Source organism: Cebus imitator, unplaced genomic scaffold (assembly GCF_001604975.1).
Source record: "Cebus imitator isolate Cc_AM_T3 unplaced genomic scaffold, Cebus_imitator-1.0 Scaffold123, whole genome shotgun sequence".
Lineage (NCBI taxonomy): Eukaryota > Metazoa > Chordata > Mammalia > Primates > Cebidae > Cebus > Cebus imitator.
Window position 1 is genome coordinate 2,112,695 of NW_016107438.1, and position 24,118 is coordinate 2,136,812.

The following is a 24,118-nucleotide window of genomic DNA, read 5'->3' on the forward strand; positions in this document are numbered from 1 at the left end:
CCAGGCTGGAGTGCAGTGGTACAATCTGGGTTCACTGCAACCTCCACCTCCCAGGTTCAAGCAATTCTCCTGCCTCAGCCTCCAGAGTAGCTGGGATTACAGGCATGTGCCATTATGCCCAGCTAATTTTTTGTATTTTTGGTAGAGACGGGGGTTTCGCCATGTTGGCCAGGCTGGTCTCCAACTCCTGAACTTGTGATCCACCCGCCTTGGCCACTCAAAGTACTGGGATTACAGGTGTGAGCCACCGCCCCTATCCCGAATCTTTGCATTTCTGATTCTTCAAAATAAATTCCTAGAAGTGATGTTACTGGGTGAAAGCGGATGGAGAGCTTAAAGGCTCTCAATTACTCAAGAATTACTGGGTCAAAGAGGATGGCCCATTCATAGCCTTTGAATAAAAATAGATATTGCCAAACTGCTTTCAAGGAAGGTTTTCTAATTCATCCTTTCACCAGCAATATAGGAGAGCGAGTGGCTCACATTCATAAAAAGAACTCTGCTCTTTTGAGCAGTAGGAGGTGGTGTGCTTAAATTTCTATTTCTTTGATTAGGAAGGCTGACATTCGTTTCTGCAATTCGTGTTTCTTCCTTAGTGAATTCCCTGTTCCTATCCTTTGCTCAATTTTCTATAGGGATATTTCACCTTTTCAGTGCTGTTTTTACAAAATAAACAATTTTTCCCCCGGAGGCGGAGTCTTGCTCTGTTGCCCAGGCTGGAGTGCAGTGGCACGATCTTTGCTCACTGCAACCTCCGCCTCCAGGGTTCAGGTGATTCTCCTGCCTCTGCCTCCCGAGTAGCTGGGATTACAGGCATGAGCCACCAGAGACGGCTAATTTTTGTATTTTTAGTAGAGACAGGGTTTCACCATGTTGGCCAGGCTGGTCTCGAACTCCTGACCTCGTGATCCGCCCGCCTCGGCCTCCCAAAGTGCTGGGATTACAGGCATAAGCCACCGTGCCTGGCCCAACAAATTTTTTTAAAAGCCATCTGTCCTTAGTTTAAAAATATATATAAAATTTAAAAGTTTTTTTGTTTTTTGTTTTTTTTTTTTTGAGACAAAGTCTCGCTCTGTCGCCAGGCGCCAGGCTAGAGTGTAGTGGCGTGATCTCGGCTCACGGGAACCTCCGCCTACCGGGTTCAAGCAATTCTCCTGCCTCAGCCTCCCAAGCAGCGGGACCAGAGGTGCGCGCCACCACGCCCAGCTAATTTTTGTATATTTTAGTAGAGACGGGGTTTCACCATGTTGGCCAGGATGGTCTCGATCTCTTGACCTCGTGATCTGCCCACCTCGGCCTCCCAAAGTGTTGGGATTACAGGCAGGAGCCACCGAGCCCTGCCAAAATTTAAAAATATTTTTAAAAATGAAAAGAAAGTCCATACGCCCCTGCTTTAAAATATATTTTTTAAAATTTTTTTAATTAAAAAAAAAAAGCCATCTGGATGCTAGTCCATGACTGCTGGACACTGGCAGAGGCCCACAAAAGTGCGCTCACCGCCTGGGGACTTTCCACTTGGCCTTTATACTCTATCGCGAAAGCGAAGTTTCCACAACCCGCGACAGTGGGAATTACTGCAAAGGCTTCGGCTCTCGCTGCCTCGACTGTCTCGCGGGAATGTCCTTGGTTGGGGACCCCCCTGGTACAACTACAAATCCCAATATGCAACGCGCCCCGTGGCCCGAGCGCCCGAATGGAGGCTCAGGGCCAAAGTCATGTGTCTGGCTGCGTCACACGTCGCGTCATCTCTCCCACGCCCTTTTCCACAGCGTCCACCTTGGTCGCCATCTTGTGCGCGAGGTTATGGAATCTCTGAGTCCCAGCAACTCTATGGTCTAGCGTTTCAGGGATTGACCAATCGTAATCCAGATCTCTAGGAAAGCCCCGCCTCTATCTGCATGGAGGCGGGAATTGCCACGAAGGTCCTGTGGAGAGAGAGGAAGAAGCTGCGGAAAGCCAATATGAGTGGAGGAATTGATGACGCAAACCAATGAGAATGCGGGGATATTACGGCCAATGAGAATGAAGGAAGCCCAGGACACGTGGGTGGGGGAAGCTGAGCGCTGAGACCTAGGGCTAAAGCTGGGAGGTGAGTCTGTCACCTTGAGCCGGGCGAGCGCTGTCGGCCGAGCAGGGGCTGCAGGGCAGTGGGAGTGCAGGTGACTTGGGGCCGGGAGTCAGCGATCGGCAGGGTTGTGGGCTGGGCAATGTGGAGGTGTATTTCCCCCTGTGCTGGGAGAGGCGATGGCAATCTATACATGGCCTTATCAATTAATGTTAGTCATCAACGGTAATGAACGATTAACTGCCTCGGCTGGGGCAGGTCGAGGACAGCTGTGTAAGATGGGCAGGACCTTGAGCGACACATGCCCAATGTCCACCTCCAGTCTTCACGGGAGACCATTTCCTTTCGCAACATTTCCCTCCTGGGGCTTGGGCCTCTTTCCTTGACTTCCGATCTCCATGACTTTTCCTTGAAAACCCGCTGCTCTGTCCCTCTGACCTCTGATGCCCTCTTCAGCTGGGGCATAGTGCAAGGAAGAGCGTGGTCTAGGGAGGACGGGCGGGGGTGAAGAGGACGACCAAAGGTCGTCACTGTAAGCCAACAACCAGGCTGTCAATGGGATTATTATTACTTTTTTCCCCCTCCTCTGCAGACTGAAAAAATGCAGACCACCGGGGCATTACTCATTTCTCCGGCTCTGGTAAGCTGCCGCGCCGCCGTGCTCTGTAGTACCAGGTGTGAGGTGTGGGCGCCATCAGCAGTGCTTAATGAATGAGCCGAGAGGAGCTTGGCGTTCTGATGATATAGGCTCTTTGAGGAGGCTGTAGAATATGACGGTAACCCCTTTATCTGGGCCTGTGAACCAAGCTATCTTGGCTTTGGAATGTGGTCAGAGAGTCTGGATTTGATCTTTATCCCCAGTCTGGCTTGACCATAGAGACAGCCCACACTAAAACAGTGGTTATCAACGGTGGCTGCACGTTAGAATTATCCAGGGAGCTTTTAAAAATCCTGATTCCTAGGCTGCACCTTAGACCATTTGCATCAGACTTTGGGAACTGGGGTGGAACCCAGGCATCTGTATTTTTTAGGCTTCTTCAGATGATTCTATGGTGCAGCCAAGTTTGAGAACCACCGAACTAAAAATTATTTCAAAAAAGCCATGTTACAGATGGCTGTCCTTGGATGGCTATTCCATTCAGTTTCCCGGGCTGAGTGGCCCACCCCATTTAGGGTGTGTAGGAGTGAGTGTATATAGCAGAATAAAATTTCCCCCATCTGATTACTTGGTGATCTGGGTATAAACCCTTCCTGTATCTGCTTTGGTATTAGTGTGGGTTCTTTTCCATTCTGGGAAACCAATTAAGGCTGTGCCCAAAGAAAGTGAACTTTGCTATGGTTTTGAATGGTGAAGGCTCACTGCTGACTACATCAGGCTGTCAAGAGAGCTGTCTCTGGGGCAGGCCTATCCAATAGAAACAGGAATAAATTGACTTTGACATAGATTGAACTTACTTTGTTTATGAAATCTGTAGGATTTTTTTTCCTTGACTGATTTGGTAGGATGTGGCTTTCTGATTTTACAGATCCGCTGTTGTACCAGGGGTCTAATCAGGCCTGTGTCTGCCTCCTTCTTGAATAGCCCAGAGAATTCATCTAAACAGGTAAAGAAGGAATGGCCCTCTTAGGAATGTTCCCAAGGCCCAGTGTGGTGGCTTACACCTATAATCACAGCTCTTTGAGAGCCTGGGGCAAGAGGATAACTTGAGCCCAGGAGTTCGAGACCAGCCTAGGCAACACAGTGAGACCCCATATCTACAAAAAAATTTAAAAAATTAACCAAGCATGGTGGCATGTGCCTGTAGTCCCAGCTACTCAGGGGCTGAGATGAAAGGATTGCTTAATCCCAGAGGTCGAGACTGCAGTGAGCTATGACTGTACCACTGCACTCCAGGCTGGGTGACGGAGCAAGACCCTGACTTAAAAAAACCCATTAATTAATTAATTATTATTATTTTTTTTAAGACGGGGTTTCACCATGTTGGTCAGGCTGGTCTTGAACTCCTGACCTCAGGTGATCCGCCCGCCTTGGCCTCCAAAGTCCTTGGATTACAGGCGTGAGCCACCACGCCTGGCCAATTTATTAATTTTTTTTAAATCAAGGAATGTCCCCAGACAGGGGTCCTTCAGGTTAAGTTGCCTTTAGGCCAAAGTGGGAGGAGAGTTGGAGAACCTGTGTGCTTTAATAGTTCTAAGTCCCCCAAGGTAAGCCTTATAGGTGAGAAACTTATAAAAGTGAAGTCTGCCTAACTCATAAAATTTTCCTAGTCCTGTCTGACAACAGACGCTAAGACTAGTTCCCAGCATACTCTGCAATCAGAGTATTCTGCATTTACCAGGCAGTTTGCCAACAGTTTCAGAGCTCAGGTGGGTGGGGTGAGGGAGGTGGAGTCAGCCACCTTTCCTTATGCCATGCTATCTTTATGCCATCTCTTCTGCCTTGCTTCTCTTTCTAGCCTTCCTACAGCAGCTCCCCACTCCAGGTGGCCCGACGGGGGTTCCAGACCAGTGTTGTCTCCCGGGACATTGACACAGCAGCCAAGTTTATTGGTGCTGGGGCAGCCACAGTTGGTGTGGCTGGTTCAGGGGCTGGCATTGGAACGGTGTTTGGCAGCTTGATCATTGGATATGCCAGGTAAGTTTGGGTGGCCTAGAGCATCTCCCACTGTAAATTCCACCCTGTTTGGGGAGGCCTCAGCTGGAGGAGCTCCCTTCAGGAGCCTTAAGGATTACTTCATCTACATCACAGTTTCTCCAGAGAAAACATGTGTCCAGCCTGGCTCACTTAAACTTACCAGCTTGGTCCCCTCTGCTTGTCCATCCAAATCCCCAGGATATGTGCAGGGTAGGCCCTCTCAGCTGCAGCACTCCCATTCACCTCATCCTCCTGTGTCCTCCCCTACCCTCACCCCTTTCTCTCCCTGAACTGGCAATGATCTCTGTCCCTGGCAGGAACCCGTCTCTCAAGCAGCAGCTCTTCTCCTACGCCATTCTGGGTTTTGCCCTGTCTGAGGCCATGGGGCTCTTCTGTTTGATGGTCGCCTTCCTCATCCTCTTCGCCATGTGAGGCTCTGTGGGGTCACCTGCCTGTCCCTGCTGCGGCGACTCCATACCATTCCTGGTGCTGGGGTGTGCTAAGCTTTACCATTAAACACAATGTTTCTCTAAACCCATGTCTGTGCCTCTGTCCTTTGACCTTTAGGACGGCCTTTGTAGAAGGGTGAGGAGAGGGAATTTGGTCAGCCACTGGTGATTGGGACTCCTCAGGGCTGGGAAGTAGCACTCCTACGATTGTAAGAATATGGAGCATTCTCATGTTCTCCCAGGACGAATGTGGGTTTGTCTCAGTAATGAGATTTTTGTTTTTTTCCCTTCAAATTTAGTATAGTTGACCCTCTGTATCTATGGATTCCATATTTGTGGATTCAACCAACAGTAGACAGAAAATACTCAGGAAAAAAAAGTGAATGGTTGTGTGTGTACTGGACATGGATAGCCTTTTTTTTTTCTTTTCATTATTCCCTAAACAATACAGTTTAACAATTATTTATATAGCATTTACCTGTATTAGGTATTATAAGTAATCTAGAGATGACTTAAAGTATATGGGAGGATGTGCATAGGTTATATGCAAATACTACACCATTTTATATAAGAAACTTGAGCATCTGTGGATTTTGGTATCCACTGGGGTCCTGGAGCCAGTCTGCCACAGATAGCAAAGGACAACTGCATATTAATAGGTTACACTTTTGAAGGGCTTAATTTGCACCAAGGATTTTACATTGTTATCTCAACCACCCTGAGTTACAAACACAACTTTAAGCCTGTTTTGCAAATGACAGACCCAGGGTTTGGGGAAGCAAAATAACTTACCCGGTATCACAGAGCTGGTAAGTGGCAGACTGGGGATTTTTCCCCCCAGGCCAGCTTAAACCTTAACTGCAGTGTTGTCCCATCTAATTTCATTCTGTTTTTTCTTTTATGTCCCATCTAATTTCATTCTGTTTTTTCTTTTTTCTTTTTTGTCCCATCTAATTTCATTCTGGTCACACAACAATTCAGGTGGCGCTGAAAGGGAAACAGTTACAGAGAACTTGTACAGCAGGTTAAAGGGTTAAAGTTAGAGGTAGGTTTCTATTTGCCTGTGTTTAGACCCAGTTATATGGGTTTCATTTTCACTATCAATTAGCTTTTCTCAGAGATAAATGTCCTTAAATAAAGCAGGTAAAGTACACAGTCCTGGTTCTTGGAGAAGTAATAATCTTAGTTTTGCTAGGGATAAGAGTATTTGGGGGCATGTACCAACTAATGAATTCCTTAGAGAGCTTTGTGCAGCATCTTCCTCGGGTTCTCAAAGTCTGTGCCCACCAGTCTTGCCTCTCTTGGCTAAAGTGGGACTGAAAACCCATGTAAAACATAGTTAAGTTGACATATCAACAGTTGCTCTTCTCTAAGCCCTTGCAGGAGCAAGCCATGGACAGAGAAATCACGTATGGATGCTGGGAATGTGGTCTGTCTCAAATTGGATGGCTTCAAAAGGAGTACTAACTTAAAAGTGGGATCCATTCTGTGAAAATCTCATACCTCAACTGCAAAATGTGAAATAGTGAAACCAAGAACATATCTGATTGGTGTTTCTTAATGAAAGGCAACTAGCAAAGAGGGTTAAAACATACAGAAAATTTGGATTCTATTTACATGCAAATTAAAGACAGCCATTTAACCATCTTCCTAGGGACCTTAGGGGAAGCAAAGAAATCTAATTCTAACATCCTTGCTCTCAAGGAGTTTGGGGCACCAACAGAGAAGAAATAAGTACACCATGCCCTACATCATTGTGTATGTGTGTACATGAGCTCTGTGCTATAGAAGTTCCAAGAGAAAAAAGGAGGCTGGTGTGAGCTCTAAGAACGTGGGCTAACATTCGAGCACCTGTGTGTCACACACAGTGCTAAGCACTTCCCATGATTAACTTCCAACATCCCTACAGAGTAAGTCAGTTTACAGGTAAGTAAGCAAATGAAGAGGCTCAGAGAGGTGAGGCATTATTCTGCCTAAAGTTAAAACAGCTGGTTAGTAAAACTGGCATTCAAACGCCAGAACCTGTGTTCTTAGCTTTATGCTGACTGATCTCAAGTTTGCACAAGTGCGGTGACTTGCCCAAGGTCACACAGGACGTCAGTGATTCCAATCCCAGTCTGTCTGACATTTATACAATCATGGCCTTTCTACCCCAGGATTTCTTAACCTTGGCATATTTGGGGCCAGATAATTCACTGTTCTGGAGGGGCTTCCTTGTGTAGTTAATGTTTATAATCCCTAACCTCAACCTGTTCAATGCCAATAGCAACTGATGTCCCCACCTAAGTTGTGGCAGCAAATTGCCAAATGTCAGAATATTGACAAATGCTCCCTGGCTGCCGGGCAAAATCATGCCCAGCTGAAAGCTACTGGTCTACTGCAATCTGCTGCTTGTCCTCAGCCTTCTCACCTTAAGTAACTCCCTCAAGGTTGCCCACAGCAAGGCAGTGACAGAACCTGAAAAGCAGAGCCAAGGAATCTCATGGCCAAAGAGGAAATGGAACTGAGGTTGAACTGGTGACTGATGTATCACCAAGGGAGCAATGGATTAACTGGTAATGCTGTTACACAAACAGAACGGCACACTCCCTGGGGATGCCATGCTGGTTTCCTACCAGGTCACTGCCCTCCAATAATAATCAAGAAGCAGCCCCCAGGGAAGGTGTTTGCCTGTCTTTCCTGTGAAATTCCAGGAATCTAGTTTTTGCCAAGAGGTTGGTAAGAATTTCCCGCTCTTTGGTCTCGGGTACAGAGGCAAGATGACAAAGGGAATGTCATTGTTTGGCAAGCCTTGCGATAAGACGAGCACATTGCACTGCCACTGTGGCTCTAAGGCCTACCACCTTTAGAAGTCAACCTGTGGCAAATGTGGCTACCCTGCCAAGCGCAGGAGGAAGTATAACTTGAGTGCCAAGGCTCAAAGATGAAATGCCACTGGGACTGGTGGAATCAGGCACCTAAAAGCTGCATATGGCAGATTCAGGCATGGATTCCGTGAACCTAAAGCCAAAGGGTATGTGTTGCAGCACCCAGGTCATCTTAAGAATTTCAAACATTAGCCCGGTGCGGTGGCTCACGCCTGTAATCCCAGCACTTTGGGACGCCGAGGTGGGTGAATCACAAGGTTAGGAGTTCAAGACCAGCTTGGCCAAAATGGTAAAACTCTGTCTCTACTAAAAATATAAAAAATTAGCCAGGCATGATGGCAGGCACCTGTAATCCCAGTTACTCGGGAGGCTGAAGCAGGAGAATTATTTGAATCTGGGATGCAAAGTTTGCAGTGAGCCAAGATCACACCACTGCACTCCGGCCTGGGTGACAGTGTGAGACACCATCTCAAAAAAAAAAAAAAAAAAAGATGTTATAAGAAGAAGCTTCAAAGCATCCAGTCCAAGTTCTGATTTTGCTCTAGTGTAAGGTTTATGACCTGGTGGGAATTCTTTTTCCTTTATTCCTGGCATTTAGCCAAGAAAAAAAGCTGGGCCCTGGAGGTCTTCCCCAGAGGACCACAGGACCCAGGATTTTAGGGAAGGGAAGGACAAGGATCTTCTCAGAAGGTTGAGGCACAGCAGTGACCTGAACCCCAGGACATTTGTCAACACCTGTCAGGTGGAGGGCACTTGCCTAGGTGCCATGAGCAAGGTGCTACCAAACCTTGTTGCAGCAAGAGACAGCCCAATGCAGGGTAGAGAGAGGCTCTGATCTAGGTTCCTGAAGGAGGCCCACTTGGTTGTGTCAACTACCTCTGAGGGCATGGGAGTGGCTCCAAGGACACGCATGTTTGCCCTCTGCCTAAGCTGCCAGGGGAAAGCAGCTAAGTGCTGGCCTTGAAAAAGTGAGCACTGAACTAAGCTGCACCAGCTTATGTTCTGCTGCCTCTATCTGGCCCTTCCTCTCTCCCCCAGCTTAGCGGCCTCCCAGAGGTAGTTAACTGGTCCTTTAAGCAGCTGCCATCCCCTGCAGCCTTTCAGGCCCTAACTTGCAGGTTCTCTGTGAAAGCTTGGCTCAGCCTTTTTGGAAATATAATAGGTATAGTACTGTTAAAACGAGGGCACTGGGGGAAAAAAGAAGAAAAAAATAGGCAAAGCAGAGGAGGAGGAGGTAAATGCTAAAGATCTATGGCTGCCAAGCATGGTGGCTCATGCATGTAATCCCAACACTTTGGGAGGCTGAGGGGGGACAGTCATTTCAGGCCGGGAGTTCAAGACCAGCCTGGGCAACAAAGTGAGACCTTTTTCTTTTTTTTTGAGACTGAGTCTCACTGTGTCTCCCAGGCTGAAGTGCAATGGCAGGATCTCTGCTCACTGCAACCTCTGCCTCCCGGGTTCAAGCAATTCTCCTGCCTCAGCCTCCCAAGTAGCTGGGACTACATGCACATGCCACCACACCTGACTAATTTTTGTATTTTTAGTAGACAGGGTTTCATCATGTTGGCCAGGCTGATCTCAAACTCCTGATCTCAAGTGATCCGCCCACCTTGGCCTCCCAAAGTGCTGGGATTTCAGGCATAAGCCACCGTGCCTGGCTTCTATATGTATTTGTAGATAAATATATGGCCAGGGGAAGGGCAGCTGGCTACCATGTTCTGTTTGCCATTTATGCAACACCCACTGAATGTTAGGTCCAAGTGACAGAAAGACAGGTGCCCCTATGCTTCTCGCCCAGAAGGAGGAGGTCATGTCTAGTGGCCAGAGGGATGGGTAAAAAACCATTAAAATAAAAACTAGTGTGTGCCATAATAAAGGTATGAATAATCAGCCATGATTAAAAATGAGGAGGGAGTAATTAAAAATGACTAATTAATAATAATAATATGCCTGGAAGTATTAAGGTTTAGCAGAGGAAGTAATATTCCAGCCAGCCTTAAAGAAGGAGTAACATAGTAAGTTAATAATCATTGAACATTTCTAGTGACCAGGCATTGCATACATTCATTATCACGTGATCTCTTAATAGCTATTATTTTCTCAGTTTTGCTGCTTTAGAGCAGAGGTTCATAGAGGTTAAACAACTAGGATTTCCCATGGTACTGTAGAGGTAAGGAGTATTCCAAGTAGAGAAAATGCGCAAAGGCCTAGAGGGGAGAAGGTACACTGGCAAGTGAAGTGGCAATTATTTGTACAGTCCTTGCCATTTTATAAAAGCTTCTGGAAATATGTCACACTTAATCCTCAGGGAAACCCTAAGAGGTAGGAATTTTCACTATTCTATATTGCAAAATATGGGGTGCAAAAATAGGCTTCAAAGAAGGTAAGAGATGCAGATTAAAAACCTGAACCTCCATCTGAATCGAAGGTAAGGGTTTTCTGTTCATTGTCTCATCACTGCCAGACCTTGTACTTGAAAATAATGGTCCAATGGTGAGATACATTGAGGAACCCCTCACCCAGTGGGCCATCTCTGGGCCTCTGCATTCTGTAGCTATGGAGGAGCTATGGAATAGTTTTTTCTTTGTATGAGGTTACCCATCAAACTGACCTTTGACCACCTTACTGAATAAATAATACTCATGCAAAATTCTGGAATCCTTTTTTTTTTGGAGGAGGGGATGGAGTCTCACTTTGTTGCCCAGGCTAGAGTGCAGTGGCTCAGTCTTTGCAACCTCCACCTCCCGGGCTCAAGCAATTCTCCTGCCTCAGCCTCACGAGTAGCTGGGATTACAGGTGCCCACCACCATGCCCGGCTAGTTTTGGGGTTTTGTTTATTTATTTATTTATTTATTTTATTTATTTTTGAGACAGAGTCTTGCCCTGTTGCCCAGACTGGAGTGCAGTGGCACTATCTCGGCTCACCACAACCTCCACCTCCCGGGTTCAAGCGATTCTCCTGCCTCAGCCTCCTGAGTAGCTGGGACTATAGGCGCCCGCCACCATACCCAGCTAATTTTTGTATTTTTAGTACAGACAGGGTTTCACTATGTTAGTCAGGCTGGTCTCCAACTCCTGACCTTGTGATCCACCCACCTCAGTCTCTCAAAATGCTGGGATATAGGCATGAGCCACCACACCCAGCCTGGAATCCTTTTACAATGAATAAAACATAAAGTTTTAGAATAGGCAACAGATGCACAGCACAACATTCAAAATGTACAGGAAGGTATAGTTCCCTTGGCCAGCCCTGACAGCAACCAGACCATTCAGAGGCAACCACTGTTAATGGTTTTTTTTTTTTTTTTGAGATGGAGTCTTGCCTCCCTGGTTCAAGCAAGTCTCCTGCCTCAGCCTCCTGAGTAATTGGGATTACAGGTGCCTGCCGCCATGACCAGCTAATTTTTGTATTTTTAGTAGAGATGAGGTTTCATCATGTTGGCTAGGCTGATCTTGAACTCCTAACCTCAGGTAATCCACCCATCTCAGCCTCCCAAAGTGCTGGGATTACAGGCATGAGCCATCGCACCAGTTCTTGTATATCCTTTCATAGATGTTCTGGCATCTTTATTATGCTGATAAAACACTATACCAACAAAACACAAAATCTGCATAAAATTCTGTATTGATTCATTTTTTTTCTTTTTTTTTTTTTTTTTTAGACGGGGTTTCACCCTGTTGGTTAGGCTGGTCTTGAACTCCCAACCTCAGGTGATCCACTCGCCTTGGCTTCCAAAGTGCTTGGATTACAGGCGTAAGCCACCGCGCCCGGCCATATTGATTCATTTTACTTCATGCTGTGCCGAAGCTGTGCCAAGCCCTGTGTTGGATTCACAGATAATACATGGTCTAGAGCCCCCAAGGGTGTGCAGGGTGTGTGCACATGTGTGTTAAGAGCGTGTGAGGGTGGCTCACGCCTGTCATCCCAGTGGAGGCTAAGGCAGGTGGGTCACTTAAGATCAGGAGTTGGAGACCAGCCTGGCCAGCATGGTGAAACCCCATCTCTATTAAAAATACAAAAATCAGCGGGGCATGGTGGCCCACGCCTGTACTCCCAACTACTCAGGAGGCTGAAGCACAAGAATCACTTGAACCTTGGAGGCAGGGTTGCAGTGAGCCGAGATCGGGCCACTGCACTCTAGTTTGGGTGACAGAGCAAGACTCCTTCTCAAAGAAAAAAAGAGAGAGAGAGAGGATAGGGGCAACAGATATCAAGGGTTGATACCTTGATACTCCAGCTTGGGTGACAGAGTAAGACTCCCAAAAAAAAAAATAAAAGTTCTAAAAGACAGACTTTTTTTTTTTTTTGAGATGGAGTGTTGTTCTGCCGCCCAGACTGGAGTGCAGTGGCACAATCTCGGCTTCTGCAACCTCCGCCTCGGGGGTTCAAGCAATTCTCCTGTCTCAGCGTCCTGAGTAGCTGGGACTATGGGTGCCCGCCACCACGCCTGGCTGATTTTTTTATTTTTAGTAGTGAGGGGGTTTGGTCAGGCTGGTCTCGATCTCCTGACCTCGTGATCCGCCTGCCTCGGCCTCCCATAGCGCTGGGATTACAGGCGTGAGCTACCACACCTGGCCAGTTATTTTTCACTTTAAACATCTCAGGAAAGACCTAAAGTATCCTCAGGGTTTACACTCACAGTCCCTTGATTCCTGTACATTCCAAGATTTGTGGGAGGGAAAAGTAGTAAGCCTGGAGTCAGGAGGCCTGATTTTTCTTCCTTTCACCAAGTTTCTCTAGTTCAGTTTCATGATCCCTATGGCTACGACTAGCAACATTGTCTGGCATTTAGCAGGTAGCTTTTCATTCGCAGGTTGAGTCCTTTCTTGGTCCTGTCGTAGGTAGGGGGTAATCCTGCCCTGGCTGGTTAAGGGTGCAGGGAGGATCAATCGCAGAGCCTTTGCAAGAGAAGCGAGTCAGTCAACTCCTCTACTGAGCTTCCCACGAGGAAGCTGGATCCCCTATCCTAACCATAGAGACATCTGAGGGTCGCCGCTGTTAACCGGGAATGATATGGCCCTTCCTCCCCCACTTCCCCCTTTTTTCTCTTTCAACACTTGAAAATAAACTATTTCATGGAATTAGGCTCTCCGCTTCTCCTGCACAGCGTAGGACCCACGAGGGCCCAGAACCGTCGCGGCTTGCTAGTTCCCACCCCTCCCGTCCTGGAGGACCGTAGGTGGACGCTCTTGCAGAGCGTCTCTCGCTGGTTGGGGCGGGGGTGGGCGGAGCCAGCGCCGTCTGGGCTGTGGAAGCGGAGGGTGGGGACACTCTGGCCCGGCTCTCGGTGGTGCGGGAGCGGGCGGGAGCAGCGGCCGCTCTGGTCGGCGGACGTGCTGCCGAGTAGTCCCGGAAGCGAAGCAGCGATGGCGGAGAGTCCGACTGAGGAGGCGGCGACTGCGGGCGCCGGGGCGGCGGGCCCCGGGGCGAGCGGCGTTGCCGGTGTCGTTGGCGTCAGCGGTAGCGGCGGCGGGTTCGGGCCGCCTTTCCTGCCGGATGTATGGGCGGCGGCGGCGGCAGCGGGCGGGGCTGGGGGCCCGGGGAGCGGCCTGGCTCCGCTGCCCGGGCTCCCGCCCTCGGCCGCTGCCCACGGGGCCGCGCTGCTTAGCCACTGGGACCCCACGCTCAGCTCCGACTGGGACGGCGAGCGCACCGCGCCGCAGTGTCTACTCCGGATCAAGCGGTGAGCCGGGGTTTTTCCTCCCCCAGCCCCGAGCTCCGGGGCTCGACCTTCCCCGCCCCCCACCCTCTCCCACTACAACTCCCCCCCCCCACCCGCTGCGCTGCCCTGCCCTCGCGGCGGCCCACCTCTACGGCTCAAATCTTGCCAGCTCCGGGCGTCGGGATCCAAGCCCCTTCTCCCCCCACCCCTAGCCCCACTAGCACCAACCCCCGCCTCGTGTGCCCAGATCCGACCCCGCCCCTCGACAACCTCCCGGGAGCCCTCCGTCTCCATTCCGGCCACCCTCCCCCACACCTCCCACCTCCCGGTGGAAACCCGACCCTTTCGCGCTTCAGTAACACCCCCTCCCGCCTTCGGCGCCGCCCCTATTTCCCCTTCCCCACCCAACCTTGCTTGATGTTGCCCGCAGGCCCCACCCATCGGTCCCCCTTCTCTTCTCCCCTGGAGCCCGGTTCCTAACACCGACACACTCAGCTTGCTTTGCCTGCCTCTGACTTGAGCCAGCCAGCCTTTTTATCCTCCCTTTTCCTCAGATTCCCTCCACATAGTCCTTTCGCCAGCACTAGATTGTTTCCCTCACCCGAATCTTTCCTTGAACCCCTTTTCCAGTACCCCAAAGCTGTCCACTTTTACACCTCTTCCAGAAACGCAGGCTACCTCCACCCACTTCCCCAGTGCCACTCTGGATTGTAATATCCCACTCAGGACCTTACTTCTTGTATTTTCCCTTCCTCCCTCGCCCGGGTCATCTGTTTTACTTTTACTGAAGCAAATGTACTCAATTCAAATATAGGAACAAAGGCCTAAGTCCTTTCTGTGCTTATTTCTTGGGTGACTGATCTTAGATCTTATCATTTAAGAGATAATGTTTTGCAAAAGCACATAGAATGGTACCTATCGCATAAGAAAAGGGCAGTGCTCTTTAGCTGCTTTTAATCTTGAAACCTGTTCCCTGATTAACAGACTTCTCTCCATGCCCCCATCACAAGCGTCTTCATTTAGTTCTTATCCCCCATGTTCCACGTACCTTCAGATGTCTCTCTACTTTTCAAGGTTGTAATAAAAATTAATACAATGTGTGTAAAGTACCTGGCACAGTGCCTGACACAGGAGGTCAACTCTGGAGGGATTGCCATCTCTCACTGAAACTCAGCATTCAATTCTTCCTCCTCCAACCATTTCAGTCATCCAGTTCTGACATACCTTTTGAGTTTGGCCAATACTTCTTTTCTCTGCTCTGTCCCTTAATTGCCCTCTTTATGTCCCTACCCACTCTGGCAAGTCCCTAGACTTTTCCCCACCTAGAATGTTCTTAGCCCCTTGCTCTCAACTGATCCATTCCAGTTGGTGAGATATGACTCAGAAATCCTCTCATCTCCCATAGAAATCCACGTGTCATCTTCCAGATGGGAGATTCTCTGCAATTTCTGAGGGTCCCTCCGCAACCTGAAGAGATCTCTACCCTTAGTCCCCTGGGCAAGAAGACCACCATGATAGTCTTACTCCCTGCCGGCTGGCTTGCTTCATACAATCCCCTTACCAACAAGGGTCCACTGTATAGTTGATAGAATTAATTTTTTAGTGGAGTTGCCTATGCCTTTCCAGTTACTAAAAAGTCTTCATTTAGCATTCAGCTGTAGTACCTGGGAATCATGGAGGTGGGGAGTGAATGAACTGCCATGTGGGAGGAAGTGAGAGTAAGTGGAAAGTGGCTTTTCTAGGGTGACATTTGATGCCATTGGGAGCTCTTTTTTTTTCCCCCCTCCCTCCCCTCCCCCTGAGGAAACAATGCCCTTTTGATAATAATTTGCTCTCTGCCTGCCTGACAAGTACTCAGCTGGGATTTCTCAGCCAACAAGACAGTACAAACACTTGTGGTACCAAGCACCACTTTCTCAAACCCTGGCGTCATTGAGGTGATAACAACTGTCCTGCTCAAGGGATTCCCCCTTTCACCCCCCTTCCTCACTCCTTCCCCCACCTCCTCTTGGTGTTATACAGGGATATCATGTCCATTTATAAGGAGCCTCCTCCAGGAATGTTCGTTGTACCTGATACTGTTGACATGACTAAGGTATGTAATTTGATGGGGGGCTTGGGGGTTTTTGGGAAATTGGGGGCCATAAAGGTGGAAGAGCCTAAAAGATTATTCAGCTCACCTCTCTGATTACACAGATGAAGAAACCAAGACCCCAGGACAGTAAGTGGCTTGTCCAAGGTCACATAGTGAGGTGGAGCAGTGCTTTGAAGAGTTGTCTGTTATTAGCGTATCCCATAGGAACTGATTGGCTTGGAAAATCCCAAAGTGCTCCTGTTTGGATGATAAATTATATGGTTACCCTATGCATTGTACTACCTAGCGCTTCCCCCATCCCATTACTCTTGACCTAAACTGTGGTCCTATAAATCAGATGTAGGAAAGCAAGGGGATAGGGCAAGCTTGACTGAAGTGTTTGTGGTTAAAGGATCCTGTCCTTATTAGTTGCGCTTAAATATCCCTTCCACCCCAAAAACTATACTTTTCTTGTCTTCCACACAGAGAGAAAGCTTAGTACATAATGTCACATTTCTCTGGCATAGATACCTAGGCTCTTCTGTCACTGAGTGCTCTATGCACAGAAATGCAGTTGCAATTAAACTGATGTTATTAAGAAATCAGATTTCTTAAACCTAATGTTGCTTAAGTGAAACACATAGTTTTCTTACAGTAAATTTCTTACAGTAAAAATTCAGATTTTGTATTGTTGGTGTATTTTTTTTTTGTTTGGAATAGATTTCCTTTTATATTTATTTTTTTCTTTTTATGTGGTTGGAAATGTTTTTCCTAGGACATCAGTTTAGTACCAGTGTTAACAGCCTAGGACCTGAGGTTCCAGAGTTGATGCCATGTTGAGACCAGTTGAGTTTACTCTTCCAAATGACCAAGAACCAGAATATGACCTAGGGTCTTGCCAGGAGGGCAAGGTGGGAACTATAGACTTAGGCATTAGATTGCCATGTCCTTTTCCTCTTGCTGTTCAAATTCTTAGCGGACCTAAATGCTTAGGAGCTTTTGAGTCAGTTCAGGTTTTTTCTCCCTTCAGAAAGGGAAATCCTGTTCAAGAATTATGGCTTGTGGGGGAAGAGAATTTCGTGTTGTTTTCAGGGTTGCTGATTTTTTTTTTTTTAAAGCCAACAGTATTGGGGAAAGTTCTGGGATGGTCTAATGGCTCTGAGAGGACCTTGAGTCTTCCACGTTTTCAGTCATGATGTGCTTCCTGAGCCACATCCTCCACAATAGGTTTGATCCTCTGCAGAGGAAGCAAGCAAATATCCTAGGCATCTATCACAACCCCTGACTCTGCTCTGTTACAGGCACTGGGGCTGTGGCTTCCAATCCCTTTCCTCATTTCCTTTCATCATACTTTCCCTTCATGCCACATAAATGTAGGGTGGGGTTGCATCATATGCATGTTTGGCTTGGGCAAATCCAAACACACATATTCAGCCAAAATCTGTGTTGATTTCTTAAAATTAAAAATGCTAGGATTATATTTTATAGCTGTGTATTGTATTTTTTCACAGTGATGTTTTATCTATTATATGTAACACTGATCTGGGAGGTCTGCAGCAAAAGAAAAGAAAACATGCTTTAAGAGAGTTTTAGGGGCTATCCAGGGGTGATTTTGACTAGTTCAGTTTTCACCTTGGGCTCTAACTTTGGAAGTAACCTCTGAGTAAGATGTCATTCCACTCTAATGAAATTTCTTAAAATTCCAAACCTACGTATTAGTACAAGTGAGTACAGGATGTTCATTCTGCATGGTGAGGATATAGAACGTGTGTACCAGATTATGGGCCCTGCTTCTGGTGTGGGTAGCAGGTGGAGGGTAGCCAGGAGGGGTTGGGGTGGGTCGTCACCTCACAATTTTGAGATGGGGTTTTATTTTGCAGATTCATGCATTGATCACAGGCCCATTTGACACTCCTTATGAAGGGGGTTTCTTCCTGTTCGTGTTTCGGTGTCCGCCCGACTATCCCATCCACCCACCTCGGGTCAAACTGATGACAACGGGCAATAACACAGTGAGGTTTAACCCCAACTTCTACCGCAATGGGAAAGTCTGCTTGAGTATTCTAGGGTAAGAGGAGATTTTTAAGTAGCCTAGTCGGTTGTTAGCAGAAAATTTACTCTAGGCAAGCCTTTATAAGCCAGAGTTCCTCATCTGAACCACAGAACACAGAAAGTGATTGAATGACTCTTCTAAAATCTCCCCAGGAGTGTATGTGACAGTATCATTGTTGATGCAGAGGGGAGAAGTTCATTTATTACAGAGGAAACCTTTGTGAAGTGGTTCTCAGAGTGTGGCCCTGAGCATCTGGGAACTTGTAGCTAAGCACTTTCTAGGGCCCTACCTTAGACCTACATCAGAAACTCGGGTTGGGGCCAGAAATCTGTTTTGTTTTGTTTTGTTTGAGATGGGGTCTCGCTCTGTCACCAGGCTGGAGTGCAATGGCATGATCTTGGCTCACTGCAACCTCCGCCTCCCAGGTTCAAGCCATTCTCCTGCCTCAGCCTCCCTAGTAGCTGGGACTACAGGTGCACACCACCACACCCAGCTAATTTTTGTATTTTTAGTAGAGACAGGGTTTTACCATGTTGGCCAAGATGATCTCAATCTCTTGACCTTGTGATCCACCCGCCTTCGACTCTCAAAGTGCTGGGATTACAGGCATGAGCCACCGCGCCTCACCCAGAAATCTCATTTTTACAAGCTCTCAAGATGATTGTGGTGCATACTGCAGTTTGAGAACCACTCTCTTGGGGTGTTGAGGCCTTGTCTTCTCTCCTGAGCAGGTTGAGAAAGGCCGCAGGTCTGTGCCATTCACGATTTTGGGTGTCTTGAGTCTTGCAATAAGTTGTTTTGAAGGTGGTGGTGGTGATTATGGTTTTGTTTTTTGTTTTCTGAGAGAGGCAGGTGTCTCACTGTGTTGCCCAGGCTGGTCTTGAATTCTTGGCCTCAAGCAGTCTTCCTGTTGTGGCTCCAAAGCACTGGGGTTACAGGCATAAGCCTCCATGTCTGGCCTGATTATAATATTTTAACAATGACAAATGTCTGAGATTAGAAATCACATCAGATACAAAATTAGTTTCTAGTGCATCTTCTTTCTGGATGCTCCTGAGATTTTGCTTCATAGAGTTCCCATTTTAGTTGCCTTTGGGGGCTGAAAACTCAGTGTGGACATGTCTTCTACCATATTTTAGACTAGTCTTTTTATTGTGGTCTGAACTTATCTGGGGCAGAGAAGACGTGCAGGTTGAAGCTGAGAAAGTACCCCCAAACTGATGATTCTGTTTTCCTGCTGTCCAACATGTTTCCAGGTTTATGTTAGGGAATAGTAGCTGAAAATAAGCTAGAGACATGATTCATTTTTCTAGAACTTACTCAGACCCAGGGATATGTTCTGTTGTGATTTTGGCCGTGAATAAGTCCTTTAAAGGATGTCCTTAAAGAAGTACTTCATCTCATTAGGGTACTTAATTAGTTGTCTTTGCTGATAGGCTGAAACCCATGATGGTAAAGAAATTTAGTCATTACTTCTGTGTGAAATTTGTTCATCAAAGTGTTTCTCAAGTAGGTTCTCCCTCATTGGGTCAGTTTAAAACTCTTTTGAGATACCAGTCACAGGAACAGAGAAATAAGACAGTGGGGTAAAAGTAGTAGAAATGTGTTGGGTAGAAAAGGAGAAGCTACCCTGAAATTGAAAATTTGCCGTAAAGAATCACAGAGTAGAAAATTCTTGGCTGGGTGCGGTGGCTCACACCTGTAATCCCAGCACTTTGGGAGGCCAAGGTGGGTGGATCACTTGAGGTTAGGAGTTTGAGACCAGCCTGGTGTGGCGAAACCCCGTCTCTACTAAAAATAACAAAAATTAGCTGGGCATGGTAGTGCATGCCTGTAGTCCCAGCTACTCGGGAGGCTGAGACATGAGAATCGCTTGAATATGGGAGACGGAGGTTGCAGTGAGCCAAGGTCACGCCGCTGCACGCCAGCCTGGGTGACAGAGAGAAACTCTTGTCTCAAAAAAAGAAAAAAAAAAAAAAAACAATTCTCAGGTGTTGATAGTTGACTGTATTTGCTTTATCAGCCTCATTTTTTTCCCTCTCTACCTAAAAAACAACATTGGGCTGACTCGCTGGAGAGAGAAATTTAATGAGAGTTGACTCTGTTGTTAAGGTTCAGAGAGCAGTAGGTCTAGAGTTCCTGGGGGAGCAAAGCTGCAGAAAGAGCAGATTGAGAAGCACTTAAGAGCAGCCCCCAGTGAAGTTACTATTAGGCATTACTGACTTGGGCTTTCCTTAAGTACAAAAGGGAAAGGGAAGTGGGCAATCAACTTGAACAAGCCAGTCCTGGGTCAGGTTGTGTTTGGCTTCCAGCTCCGGTGCCATCTCTTCAATTAATTGAGCTAAAAATAAATGTATTAATGTCTAAGCTGCCCCCTCCCACTAATATTTAGTTAGGTTTATGAAAGAGAGGAGCAATTTTGGTATTTTGATGTTTTCAATAATATCATTTTCAGATCTTCTACTGTCTGGAAGCGCCCCTTATTCTCTTCCTGTTCTTTGGCAGAGTTGTGGAGTCTTAAGAGAATTTGACACTCCTTGGGGGTTTGATACAGAACTAGATCTCTGATCATCAGCCCTACCACATGGCCTCTAACCAGATGGCTTCAGTCACCCATGTGCCTCTATGCTCAACTTTTCTCTCCCCTAACTCCATCGCCATCCATAAATGAGTTCTTTGAGATCCACAGAGGTTAACATTTATACAACTTTTGGAGCTAATTGCTTACCTAATTTCTTTTGTTTTGATTGTTGTAACTGTTTGTAGTACAAAGAAAGTCCCTTCAAAACTACATAGCTTACTTTTACATGTTCTTTTGCCCCCCTCCGTTGATATGAGGATTAGGCAATTGACTGATTTCTGGTGAAATCAGAACATGAGCATGAGACAGAGGCTGGGAAATTCCAGAGTATTAATAGTGAAAGAGAAACTTATGGTGAGTCACTTATGGTGGTGATGACAGGCCCCGGGGTACTTATTCCCTCCCTGGTCTTTCTCTACCTTACCGTCCTCCCTTCCTTCTGATGTGTTTACAGTACATGGACTGGACCTGCCTGGAGCCCGGCCCAGAGCATCTCCTCCGTGCTCATCTCTATCCAGTCCCTGATGACTGAGAACCCCTATCACAATGAGCCCGGCTTTGAACAGGTAAGGCCAGGTGGGCCTGGCTCTGGGGTATAGAATAGTGTTTTAAGAGATCTGCAGAGGAGTCTTTTTTTTTTTTTTTTTTTGCCTAGCACAGCTCCATGTACTGCAGTTGTTGCTATAGGAAAAAAAGGGAACTAACTTGTGTTTCTTAATAATGAAATTTTTTGCCAGCCCCAGTGGCTCACGTTTGTAATCCCAGCACTTTGGGAGGCAGAAGGCAGGTTGATCGCCTGAGGTCAGGAGTTTGAGACCAGCCTGGCCAACACTGTAAAACCTTGTCTCTACTGAAAATACAAAAAATTAGCTAGCTGGTCAGGAATTTGAGACCAGCCTGGCCAACATGGTGAAAACCTATCTCTACTAAAAATACAGCAAATTTAGCTGGGTGTAGTCACTTGAACCTGGGATGCAGAGGTTGCAATGAGCTGAGATCATGCCATTGCATTCCAGCCTGAGCAACAACAACGAAACTCCAAAAAAAAAATAATTTTTTTTTATTTGTGAGAGTTACAATAAGTATGTTACTTGGATTCCTTTATGGTATGAAAGTCGACGGACTCTTTTGGAAATTAACTTTTTTTTTTTTTTTGAGATGGAGTCTGACTCTGTTTCTAGGCTGGAGTGCAGCAGCACAATCTTGGCTCACTACAACCTCTGCCCCCTGGGTTCAAATGATTCTGCTGCCACAGCCTCCTGAGTAGCTAGGACTACAGGCACACACCACCAGGCCTGGCTAATTTTTGTATTTTTAGTAGAGATGGGGTTTCACCATGTTGGACAGGACAGTCTTGATCTCTTGACCTTGTGATCCTCCCACCTTGGGCTCCCAAATTTCTAGGCTTGCAGATGTGAGCCTAGAAATTAATTCTGTATTTTTAGTAGAGAAAGTGTTTCACTATGTTGGGCAGGCTGGTCTCAAACTCTTGACCTCAGGTGATCTGCCGGCCTCGGCCTCACAAAGTGCTGGGCTTACAGGCGTGAGCCACCGAGTCCAGCCTCAAAAATGAGCAAAAATTATTCCCTAAGCTATCCTTTCTCCAAACAGTGATTTCAGGAAGAGATTGTAATTGAAATAGACCTCAGAAGATTTTTAGGTCTTGGTTTTTTTTTGTTTTCTTTTTTTAGAGTCAAAGTCTTGCTCTGTCACCCAAGCTGGAGTACAGTGGTGTAATCTCAGTTTACTACAACCTCTGCCTCCCAGGTTCAAGTGGTTTCTTGTGCCTCAGCCTCCCAAGTATCTGGGAGTACAGTCACATACCATGATGCCTGGCTAATTTTTGTATTTTTAGTAGTGCTGGGATTTTACCATGTTGGCCAGGCTTGTCTTGAACTTCTGGCCTCAAGCAGTCTGCCCGTCTCAGCCTCCCAAAGTGTTGGGATTATTGGCGTGAGTCACCATGACCAGCCTTGTGTTTTTTATTTTTTACTTCCACAATGACTTGGAATTGTTTTTATTATTTGTTTATTTATTTTGAGATAGTCTTGCTCTGTCGCCAGGTGCCAGGCTGGAGTGCAGTGGCGCAGTCTTGGCTCACTGCAACCTCCACCTCCCAGGTTCAAGCAAGTCTCTTGCCTCAGCCTCCGGAGTAGCTGGGACTACAGATGCGCACCACCATGCCCAGCTAATTTTTGTATTTTTTTAGTAGAGACGGGGTTTCACCATGTTGACCAGGATGGTCTCAATCTCTTGACCTTGTAGTCCGCCCGCCTCAGCCTCCCAAAGTGCTGTGATTACAGGTGTGAGCCACCGCGCCTGGCCTGTTTTATTTATTTTTGAGGCGGGAGTCTCGCTCTGTTGTCCAGGCTGGAGTGCAGTGGCGCTATCTCGGCTCACTGCAGCCTCTACCTCCTGGGTTCAAGCAATTCTCTGCCTCAGCCTCCGGAGTAGCTGGGATTACAGGTGCCCACCACCATGCCCAGCTAATTTTTTTTGTATTTTTTAGTAGAGACGGGGTTTCACCATCTTGGCCAGGCTGGTCTTGAACTCCTGACCTCATGATCCACTCACCTCAGCCTCCCAAAGTGCTGGGATTACAGGTGTGAGCCACTGCGCCCAGCCTTCTTTTTTTGTTTTTGAAATGGAGATTCACTCTTGTCGCCATGCTGGAGTACAGTGGTATGATCTCGGCTTACTGCAACCTCCATCTCCTTAGTTCAAGTGATTCTCCTGCCTCAGCCTCCCAAGTAGCTGGGATTACCAGAGGCCAAGGCTGTAATTGACTGGGGTTGGTGGTAAGAGGAGAAGAACACAAGAAGAATTAAAGGAGAGGAGGCCGTAGTCCCCTTCCATTCACACCATAGCGAGACCTTGTTTATACTGGCTTTCTAAACCAAAGTCGAAGTTTTATCTTCTGGAAATTTTAGCTTTTGCTTCTGATAGATTTATTTCTACTTTTACTATTTCTTTGAGGCAAAGTGTTGCTCTGTCACCTAGGCTGGAGTGCAGTGGTGCAGTCATAGATCACTGAAGCCTTGAACTCCTGGGCTCTAGCCATCCTCTCTCCTCAGCCTCCTCAGTAGCTGGGACGACAGGTGTACACCACCAACGCCCGGCTAATTTCTGTATTTTTTGTAGAGACAGGGTCTCACCATGTTGCCGAGGCTGATCCCGAACTCCTGAACTCAAGCAATCCCCTGCACCAACTTTCCAAGGTGTCAGGAGTACAGGCATAAGCCATCAGGCCCAGCCCTTCTTCTGATTTATAATAATTGGTTCAATGATGGTGGGACCCAAGAGACATATAACGGGTAAAGGAGTTAACCAGGAAGCCTCCTTTACTTTTTGATGCCTAAAGATTTTCTACACTGAGACTCTTCACTTCACTTACATCTTTTTGTCCCACCATCATTCTTTTTTCTCTCCCACTAAAGAGACAGTGCTTCCCAGCCTGGGCAACATAATGAGACCTTGTCTCTACCAAAAAATCAAAAACATTAGCTGGGCATTGTGACATGTGCCTGGAGTCCCAGCTACTCAGGAGGCTGAGGCAGGAGCATTGCTTGACCCCAAGAATTTGAAGCAGCAGTAACCTATGCTTGTGCCACCACTCTCCAGCCTGGATGACAAAGCAAGAGCCCACCTCTTAAAATAAAAATTTTTTGGCCGGGTGCGGTGGCTCAAGCCTGTAATCCCAGCACTTTGGGAGGCCGAGGCGGGTGGATCAC

The 24,118-nt window shown here is 47.1% G+C and overlaps 2 protein-coding genes across 5 annotated transcripts in view; both read left to right on the forward strand.

Moving 5' to 3' along the window:
- Positions 1-1,764: 1,764 nt before the first annotated feature.
- Positions 1,765-5,234, forward strand: ATP5MC1 (ATP synthase membrane subunit c locus 1). 4 transcript variants are annotated; one of them, XM_017540056.2, is made up of 5 exons: positions 1,914-2,159; positions 2,658-2,705; positions 3,592-3,669; positions 4,522-4,700; positions 5,018-5,234. In XM_017540056.2, the coding sequence occupies exons 2-5, from the start codon at positions 2,667-2,669 to the stop codon at positions 5,130-5,132; spliced, it is 411 nt and encodes a 136-aa protein (XP_017395545.1). In that variant the 5' UTR covers positions 1,914-2,159; positions 2,658-2,666; the 3' UTR covers positions 5,133-5,234. The 4 variants fall into 4 exon arrangements, with proteins under 4 accessions (XP_017395547.1, XP_017395548.1, XP_017395545.1 ...); XM_017540057.2 differs by having other exon boundaries at positions 1,919-2,089; XM_017540058.2 differs by lacking the exon at positions 3,592-3,669 and having other exon boundaries at positions 1,765-2,159.
- An 8,021-nt stretch (positions 5,235-13,255) lies between these two features.
- UBE2Z (ubiquitin conjugating enzyme E2 Z) overlaps positions 13,256-24,118 on the forward strand; it is a 21,687-nt gene continuing 10,824 nt past the window's right edge. Inside the window, exons 1-4 of the mRNA XM_017540060.2 lie at positions 13,256-13,700; positions 15,702-15,774; positions 17,634-17,821; positions 20,842-20,953. Coding sequence (XP_017395549.1) covers positions 13,384-13,700; positions 15,702-15,774; positions 17,634-17,821; positions 20,842-20,953 — 690 coding nt within the window. The 5' untranslated portion in view covers positions 13,256-13,383. The remainder of the gene's footprint in view (positions 13,701-15,701; positions 15,775-17,633; positions 17,822-20,841; positions 20,954-24,118) is intronic.

Bases quoted from the DNA above. Each gene is read 5' to 3' on its own strand.
- ATP5MC1 (XM_017540056.2), top strand. From the start codon at position 2,667: ATGCAGACCACCGGGGCATTACTCATTTCTCCGGCTCTG. The intron at 3,670-4,521 runs GTAAAGAAGGAA...TTCTCTTTCTAG, and splicing joins CAGAGAATTCATCTAAACAG to CCTTCCTACAGCAGCTCCCC. The intron at 4,701-5,017 runs GTAAGTTTGGGT...TGTCCCTGGCAG, and splicing joins TTGATCATTGGATATGCCAG to GAACCCGTCTCTCAAGCAGC.